The sequence below is a fragment of the Etheostoma spectabile genome, chromosome 15 (assembly GCF_008692095.1).
Source record: "Etheostoma spectabile isolate EspeVRDwgs_2016 chromosome 15, UIUC_Espe_1.0, whole genome shotgun sequence".
In the NCBI taxonomy this organism is placed as follows: Eukaryota; Metazoa; Chordata; class Actinopteri; order Perciformes; family Percidae; genus Etheostoma; species Etheostoma spectabile.
This window is the reverse complement of record NC_045747.1, coordinates 18,315,480-18,324,912: the sequence shown is the minus strand read 5'-3', so window position 1 is coordinate 18,324,912 and position 9,433 is coordinate 18,315,480. Positions and strand designations below refer to the sequence as shown.

General features: G+C 39.8%; 1 protein-coding gene across 3 annotated transcripts in view; it reads left to right on the top strand.

Annotated features, from left to right (window-relative positions):
- Window positions 1-7,359, top strand: part of gas7a (growth arrest-specific 7a) — a 42,168-nt gene extending 34,809 nt beyond the window's left edge. For all 3 annotated transcript variants that reach the window (XM_032538198.1, XM_032538200.1, XM_032538199.1), the window contains 3 exons: window positions 2,304-2,383; window positions 2,551-2,649; window positions 5,464-7,359. In XM_032538198.1, coding sequence (XP_032394089.1) covers window positions 2,304-2,383; window positions 2,551-2,649; window positions 5,464-5,577 — 293 coding nt within the window. In that variant the 3' untranslated portion in view covers window positions 5,578-7,359. The remainder of the gene's footprint in view (window positions 1-2,303; window positions 2,384-2,550; window positions 2,650-5,463) is intronic.
- Window positions 7,360-9,433: the final 2,074 nt, after the last annotated feature.

The window sequence follows — 9,433 nt, the reverse complement described above, 5'->3', positions numbered from 1 at the left end:
AGTACTTTTTGGAATTCATGGTCAATAAACCTCATTTATATAGAATGATACCTACTATTTGAGTTAAAAAAGCAAAAATTATGAATTATTGTGACTATTAGTTTAGATCAGAGGAACGTACAGATGAGTTTAATCAGGAATGAAAGTGATCAATTGTATTAGCATAGAGCGTTGTGAGGAATCCAATCCATTTTTTGTGGTAACTTAGTTCAAAAGAAACCCATTTTTCAGATTTTTTTAAAGGGGTCAAATTTGACCCGAGGACAAAAGGAGGGTTAGACATTTCATTTTTGAAAATATCTTTCAAAAATTAACAATAATTTGGAGGACCCACTGGAGTGACTCTGAGGACCCCCTAGATCAAGGATATAGAGTAAAAACCAACGCTTTATTGAACTGCCAGATTTTTTGAACGGTGTTCGGCGGACGCAGGACGTCAAGAGGGCAGACATATAATGTACTGCTATGGATGGGGCAGCAGCTAAATGTATTTTAGCAACCTAAAACCATCAATATCAGTTTAAGTGAACGTCATATTTAGCATGCTTCCACCTCTTTACCTTGCCTTTCCTTACCTTACCTGACCTTACCTTGGGAATTGAAGCTGTTGTATCCACCTGAAGACTCTCGGAGCAGATGGTCTGCTGCTGCTTCGATCGGTTAGTGTTATTGTGCAACTTTGGTGAATCCAAACAAACCCTGTAACACACCAAAGTCGCACAATAACACAAACTAACCAGTAGCTCTCGTGTTCTGCGAAGAAAAAAAAAAAGAAAAAAAAAATATAAATATATATATATATATATATATATATATATATATATATATATATATATATATATATATATATATATATATGTACACGCACACGCACACACAAGTGTTGAATGGTGACTTTGAAGAGAGCCTAGATAACTGTAAAGTGGGGCGTCTAGTGCAAGTAATACACTGACCATGGATAAGTAACTCATGCCCAACCTGAAATCCGAACTATCCCTTTAACAGTTGTTCCTTCTGTTTTTAAGACCTTGCTTTTGTGTTTTTGTGTGTTTTTAAAGGTAATTCTTTATTTAAAGGAATTTATGTTTGAATTACTGGCTGTTCACAGACGAGAGGCGACATTACATGTGATATAAATTCGATGTGAAGGTAATTTGGTTTGGGGAAATTAGAAGGAGAATCAAAGCAAAGTACAGACACCCTAAGACTCTATGTGATATTGTAATAAGTAAGAAGATGAGATAATGTTGTAATTGTTGTGCTCAGGCTTCTGCAGAGCGAAAAGCACTGCAGGAACTTATCTCTTTTTTTCTCTGTTCCGCTCAGTAGATTAGTCCCATTCCCCAGCACTAATCAGTGGTGCTTATAGTTCCAGTCAGCCTTGTGTCAGTGATCAGTGCTGCTGCCTCAAGGTTGGGCCAAATGTCATTACGGCTCACTGCTCCCGCTGCCAAAGATGGAGAAGTGTTCTTACCTTCACTGAGTGAATATTATTACGCTTGTCATGTTTCTGTTTTACTATCTGACACTTCTTCGGGTTTTATGTAGATGTATAGAGAGCTGAAATACACTGCAGTGGTTGACCAATTTGTCCCCATTTGAAAAAAAAGGAACTCGCATCTCATTTGGATTTGGGAGAGAGACATGAGAGGAGTGACAGAAGTACTCAGATCCTTCACTGAATTAAAAAAGCCCAAAGAGGAATTTGAAGCGAATGGGAACAGTTCAGGTTTTTTAGTATTGATTTAAAAATAGTAGTTGTCAAACCAAATCTGAGGTCTGATTCGTGTTTGTGCCGGAAATGTGCAGCGTTGTGGGCAAAGGGGAGTTTTAGCTGTCAGAGACAGGAAGTCAGGATGAAAAACTATTATTTCAGTTCAGTTTTCATACAATGGAACATTTGTTGTAAAAGAAACCCAAAAAATCTGAATATATTTAATCCAATTGTCTTCATTGCTGAATTTAGACTGTAAGAGCAGCTTCATGTCCTCATTGAAAGATTCATGTTTGCATCATTGAGGAGTGAATTCTGAGCGCCCTCTGCTGGTCGTTAAAGGTTTTGCTCTACATTTGTGCCACAGATTAGTTATACAACTACTACTACTACTACTACTACTACTAATAATAATAATAATAATAATAATAATAATAATAATAATAATAATAATAACAGATATGCTGAGCTGAAAAAGATGATGAAATGTTTGGAGAAAAAGAAATAACCTTGTAAATGCTGATTGTTGTTTCCTTGAGGACTGCCAGCATCCCTTTGTTGACCTCTGACCCCTCCCTATATTCTCCAGGAGACGACCTGATGCGCTGCGTGGATCTGTACAACCAAACCCAGTGCAAGTGGTTTGAAGAAATGGTCACCACCAGCATGGTAGGACTTTCATATGTTGCTAAGTACGTGGGTTTATCACGGCGACGGGATAAGAAAGTGGGCAGTGGGCTCTATGGGAGTAAGTGAAGCCAATGTGAACAAAACCCAAGGGTTAATGGTTTTTTTTCCGTAACTGGATGTAAACTTTTGTCTTCCTTCCACTTCAGGAGCTGGAGAAACTGGAAGTTGAACGGATCGAGTGGATTCAGCAGCATTTACGCCAGTACACGACTCTGAGGCACGAAACAGACATGTTCAACCAGAGTGTGAGTCTGAGGTCCATTTTTTTTGTTGTTGTTGCCGACACTAAAGATAGGAACTGTCCGTGATATCAAACTGATGATATGAGTATGGAGTATTCCCTGAAAACAGACCATACCTGATTTTTATTTGGATTGGAAATTCTTTGAATTTTTCAATTATTTAATCAGCAAACAACCCTTATTATTGGATGTACCAGTGATTGAAACTGGCATTGACATGATTTGCGGGCCACTTTGTGTGAGTGTAGATGTTTTGACAGATGGAGCCCTACAGCTGGCGTTTCCTCTGTCAGCCTTTCATCCAACTTACTCACTGTCATCACTCTGCGCCTCAAAGAAACCCAGCCAGGCTCTCTTGGTATTTAAGAGGCGAAGAATAAACCCTGTAAATCTAATGAGACATATTCTGTCAGCACTGCGGGAATAACAAGGGTGCTGCTGCTCTGTGAGCTCCTCAGAGATGATACAAACGCTAGAGATCAACCTGATGATCTGCACATTCTGAGTTATACATCTCTTTTGAATCGGGGATATTTTATCGTAATACTCACTGACTTATGTTGTTGCCAGAAAACTGAAACGATAGACCCAGAATTTTGACTTTTAGGTTGGTAACAGACTTAATCTCATCTGAAACCAACACTAATAAAGTTATTAATTTTAAAGGTCCAACATGTAATGTACTTAAAATATATATAATAAATCCTAAAATGACCCCAACGCGTCATCAGAGATTAAGAAAACATACTAAATTGAATTGAACAATGCCAATGCCAGTATTTTCTCCTTTTGAAATTTCCGTTCTGTAACAGAATTTGTGTTTGTGTTTTGGCCTGTGTGTTGTTATTAACTACCCAGTTTGACAGCCGGGCCGGGTTGCCAAATATACCTGTAAAACTTAAACCCAGCGTGCTACAGCTGTAACGTACAGCCATGAAAGCAGCAAACAAACAAACAGCATCAACGGTGTCACTACCCGATGTGAGCCGAGTGCAGTCGCGCATGCTTAGGTTTAAACGGTCTACGGCATAACATGTCATACTGAAATTTGTGAAATCCATGAAATAATAAACTTTTCTCATTACAAACAATAATAGAAGATGGAAATCATTTCAAAAATGTTTTAGCTATCTTTGATTGATTGATTGCTAACATTCAACTGACAGCCTTTGTGTTTGATTGCTAGCTTGTAGCCAGCATTGAACGAACTTTGTTATGTAGATGCATTTTTACTGTATTGACAGTAAATCACAGAAGTCTTGCTAGCATCTTTTTGTCGACATTTCAAAAAGTGACGCCTGCACAACTTACATCTGCACTAGACGCAAAGTGACGCATGCGTGATTCATAACGCCACTCAACTCACATTGGGTAGTGACAAACAGAGATGGGTTCTACCCAACCTAAAAAAACTGTTGCGTGACCAGAAATGTTACAAACCCCGGGTAAATTTTGGAGATGTATTTAAAAGATAGAGACAGCTTAGAGCCCAAAACAATGACGTGTTGGCTAATTGCCTTGTGAACAGGTTAAGCATTAGCTTCAGGCTAATTTATCACAGCTACTGGAGACGGGCATTTTATGTAATTTTAACACTTGTGTACTCACATTAAATTATATAGCTATAGTACCCAAGTTGGTTACTTCTGCAAAAACAATTGAAACACAGCCAGTAAAGTGATCCCAACTGGTCCTGGCTAATGACGCCGTGCTAAAGCCACCGTGCTAACCCTGCTAACTGCTAATGTTACCAGAGGACCAGGCAAGCGGGCCATGGCTGTTTACAACATGTAGCCTGTTCAGCGGCCGTAGGTGAGTTATTTTAAGCCAAGAGAGGCGGGCTGTAAATCGGGAAGTGAGGACCGTGAGTTTGCAGTGTGTTTAGCGATTGTTGCCGTAATTCTAAGCCAATAAAGTGTGTATTTCAGTCGGGTGGAGAGGATGGCAAGTTAGTGTTATTTTAGCGGTTCTCACCGTAATTCTAAGACGAGGAAGTGTGTCTGTCTGTCTGGTTTTTAGTGATTCTTACTAGAATTTTAAGCCAAAAAAGTGTGCCTGTCAGTTGGGTGCAGAGCTCCACGAGAGCACGGATTTTTATGACTGTCAATATAGCCAGCATCTAACGTTAGCTACTCCACTGTGCTGTAATGTGCTGAGTAATGTCTGGCTTTGTGAGACAAGCGTCTAGCAACATTGTTGTGGATGCTGTCTCAGCCTGGCAACCAACGTGAACTTCGAGTCTGGGGAGGAGGGAGCGGGGGAGACAACTCTCTCCAGTCTTTTGAATTTGTACTGCAGTAACTATTTTAAACACTGGCTGTCAGTATTACATATTGCACCTTTAACACAAACTGGTTTAGCCCTCGGTAGGAGAGCCCATCTAAAGTTATAACGGACAACAGCTAGCTGTATTTAATCTTAATAATAAATATAAAACAGTGATTTAGTAATCATTGTAGAGCATCAAATTCAGCATTTAAGGAGCTGCACTTGACAAAAAAAGCAGCGAGCTGGGATTGCCTCTACACGGCTCTCATAGACGATCCCTCAATTTGAGAAAATACCAACTTTTTGTCACGTCCACGTGCACTAATGTGCATGCACGGCCGGACACCCAAAATGTCAAAATACGTCTTTTAAAACCATGAATATATGCATACCTAAATTTTATTTCCAGGTAGTTGTTCTGGCTCTGGCTTTGGACCAGAGTGTTGGACGGGCAAGCCAATTTATTTCCATACACTGTACCTGACCTGCTGAGGTAATAACAATAAATGCTGCTGTTTTCTGGGATCATATTTCTGTTTTTGTTTGTAGATGGTGGAGCCGGTGGACAAGCTGCTGCAGAACGTGGATCCAGCCAAAGACAGAGAGCTGTGGGTGAGGGAGAATAACACCGGCGATGTTCGGCCTGTGGATATGGACATTTAGACCATCCTGACCTGAGATCAGCCATTCTGTCTTTAGTATTATAATACATCCACAGAAGTCCCAGAACACTTCTGATAACACAGATCCAGGGACAGTGCATGATTAGACGGTTGAGCTCCGCTCATCCTCTCTCTGACAGGAAGAACGAGAGAAAAGGTTCATGCAGGCAGGAAGCCGTAATGGATGTACCAGCATGTTCCTTCTAAATTTTAACCCTCTCATAATCCACATTAGCTTTTTGAATGCCATTAAACATATTCTGCTGTTTACCTGTTGTAAAGTTGTAACTATTAGAAAGATTACATGTATTTCGAATTGTTAATTTTCGCTGCGATCTACAGTTTGAGTGAACCAAACATAAACAAAAAAAGTCTGATTATTGATATTACCTTTATTTTAGATACGGATATTCAAGCATACTAAGATCTTAGACTGAATATGATATATTTTCATATTTTGCTGGTTCATTTTGGTGGGAATGCATGTTTTAAATATCTTGCTTTTTCTGTATATGGGGAGCTGCACAGTTTGTGGAACCATGGTGGTTGTTTTTGGTATAGTTCATTGAATTCACACAAGATATTCTGCATCTTTGAAGTGACAGAATTTAGGAGCTTTCTCACACACACAAAAACTAGAATTTACGTGTACAGCGTTAATATCCAGTAACCTCAATTGTTTAGATAAAAAAAAAACACACACACAGTGTTCAGGAATGTGATTTTGGTGGTCATGGTTGATCGGATTTAGGCCAGGGTCTATTTTGGATCGGTTCAGAGGAAAAAGGTGGTCCAAGTTACACTGAAACACCTTTTAGTGCCTAGCGGTTATATACCTGGAATGTCCTTGACATATTCTACTCTACTGCATCAGTGTACATTTGTACGTACATAGGCTAGATGTATTTTGCTGTCAGATGTTTAACAGGCCCAAATGATCTTTGAGGCCGATGAGGTGTTTGTACTGTACAATGTTGTTTGTGTTATTTTTGGTAAATGTACAGAGAATATCTTTATGATGGTGGCTGAAAGCAACAAGCTTAATTCAACAAATGAAATTCCACAAAAGAGAAGATAAGGCAGTGGATTTGTGATGTGGTTGTTGATCTACAGCCAGCTGACTCATCCCAGTTGCCCAAACGAAACACATTTTACTGTATCAAAGACTGCATGAACAGTACGTGTCTGTGTTTACATGTATGTGTCAGTCTTCGTCTTTACATTTTGTTGTGGTCTATTTGCTCTGGATTTCTTTGGATTACTTCTATTCTTTTTAAATTTCTCAAAAGCACAAAGCCAATCAAATAACAAAAGCCCTAATCCTAATCCATCTGCCGGGCACAAGAAAAAAATTGCTATTAAAAAAAAAATATATAAATATATATAAATGCTTACCTGCCTTATCTCCAACTTTGATAATGCGTTAAATGCATTGCATTATTTTTGTGTTAATTGAAGAAAAGTCATCTTCATTACGTTACAGACTTTGCTTTAAACCCCAAACGCTTGATGCGCAGGTTTAAATAGCATATCTGTTGTAGAGGTTTTATCAGTGTGTGTCAATGTTGTGCACTAAATGTAACAAGTTATTATGTTTCAACTAAATGTTCGACAGTTTCATGATGACGTACCTGTTGAGTTCACTGCCCTTCTGTGATTAACATTTCTCATAACGTGCATTCAAATCCGATGTTTTACGAATGTTTGATCATAGGTGACCTCTGTCCAGACGGTGTACTGTGGAATGCAGTGTCCAAAATAAATCTCCTCTTTAAAAATGTAATATCCCGGTGTGTTTTTATGTAACTGTATTGGGAGGTCATATTTTCATAGTTTGCATTGTTTAATCAGCTGAAACATTTGACATTCAGGTCAGTGTACAGGCTCACCAAATGCCACTGGATCCAGTCCAGTCAAGATTGGAAGGGAAAGTATGACAGGTGGACGGACACTGGCACAGTGAGTATTTTTCCAGGTATTAACCCGAGACAAAACCGGCTTTAGTACAAGATAATGCACAAGCAAAGCACTATATTTCTAATATGGAAGCCTGAGGTTAATAGGATCAAGTTATACTTTTTATATAACTATTCACCATGTTGCAAAGAAAAGTTACCCTGTCTCTCTCTCTCTCTCCGCCCCAAATAATTTACAAACATTCCCTAAAAAGTAATTTTTGCAAATGTTTGAGGAACAACATGCATTCAACACGGATGCAGATCTCAAGGATACACAAGAAGCATTGGAAAACTCGACAGGGTACCTTGAAATAAAAAGTGATTTCAAAAACAGGCCAAAAAAATAAAATGTTCTATTCTCTCCTTGTCGCTGATTAACATCTACCTATGTGGTAGAAGGCTAATGATGTCAGTGAATATATACAGTGCCTTGCGAAAGTATTCGGCCCCCTTGAACTTTTCAACCTTTTGACACTTTCATGCCTTTCAAACATAAAGAATACATTTTTATTTTTTGTAAGAATCACCAACAGTGGGCACAATTGTGAAGGAATGAATCTATTGGATATTTTAACTTTTTTAGCAAATAAAAACTGAAAAGTGGTGCGTGCAACATTATTGGGCCCCCTTGCGTTAATACTTTGTAGAGCCCACCTTTTGCGCGATTACAGCTGCATCGCTTGGGTAGTCTATCAGTTTTGCACATCAAGAGACTGAAATTCTTGCCCATTCTTCCTTGCAAACAGCTGGAGCTCAGTGGGTGATGGAGAGCGTTTGTGAACAGCGTTAGTTTTTAGTTCTCACAGTTTCTCGATTGATGATCAGGTCTGACTTTGACTTGGCCATTCTAAAACCTGGAACGTTTATTTGTGCCCCTTCCTTTGTAGATTTTGCTGTATGTTTGGGATCATTGTCTTGTTGGAAGATAAATCTCCGTCCCAGTTTCAGGTCTTTTGCAGACTCCAACAGGTTTTCATCCAGAATGGTCCTGTATTTGGCTGCATCCATCTTCCCCTCAATTTGAACCATCTTCCCTGTCCCTGCTGAAGAAAAGCAGGCCCAAACCATGATGCTGCCACCACCATGTTTGACAGTGGGGATGGTGTGTTGAGGGTGATGAGCTGTGTTGCTTTTACGCCAAACATATCGTTTTGCATTGTGGCCAAAAAGTTCGATTTTGGTTTCATCTGACCAGAGCACCTTCTTCCACATGTTTGGTGTGTCTCCCAGGTGGCTTGTGGCAAACTTTAGACGAGACTTTTTATGGATATCTTTGAGAAATGGCTTTCTTCTTGCCACTCTTCCATGAAGGCCAGATTTGTGCAGTGTACGACTGATTGTTGTCCTATGGACAGACTCTCCCACCTCAACTGTAGTTCTCTGCAGTTCATCCAGAGTGATCATGGCCTCTGGCTGCATCTCTGATCAGTCTTCTCCTTTTCTGAGCTGAAAGTTTACAGGGACGGCCAGGTCTTCTGCTGCTCCCTTGTACAGCAGGTGATAAAGAGAAGAAACCCATTGTGAGGACAGTACAGCGCTGGACTGCTGAGGTAGCTCATGTTGCAAGGCTGCTTTGAATCTACTGACTGGTCAGTTTTTAGTGATTCCGCTACCTGCATGGTACACTGAGCGTTACTGACTATGTTAAATTCTGTGTGGACAGCTGTATTCCCTCGCATACTTTTCGCGTGTACCCTAACGAAAAACCGTGTGTAACATAATGTACGGGTAAACTGCATGGAAGACAGTGGCTTTTAAATCTGGAGACGATGCTCGTTACAAAATCGCGAGGTACGAGCTTAGGAATGCAATCAAGTCTGCTAAAAAACAACACCGGGACAAGATAGAGCGATATTGTTCTGAAGGGGACTCTAGGCGCGTCTGGCAAGGCCTACATGT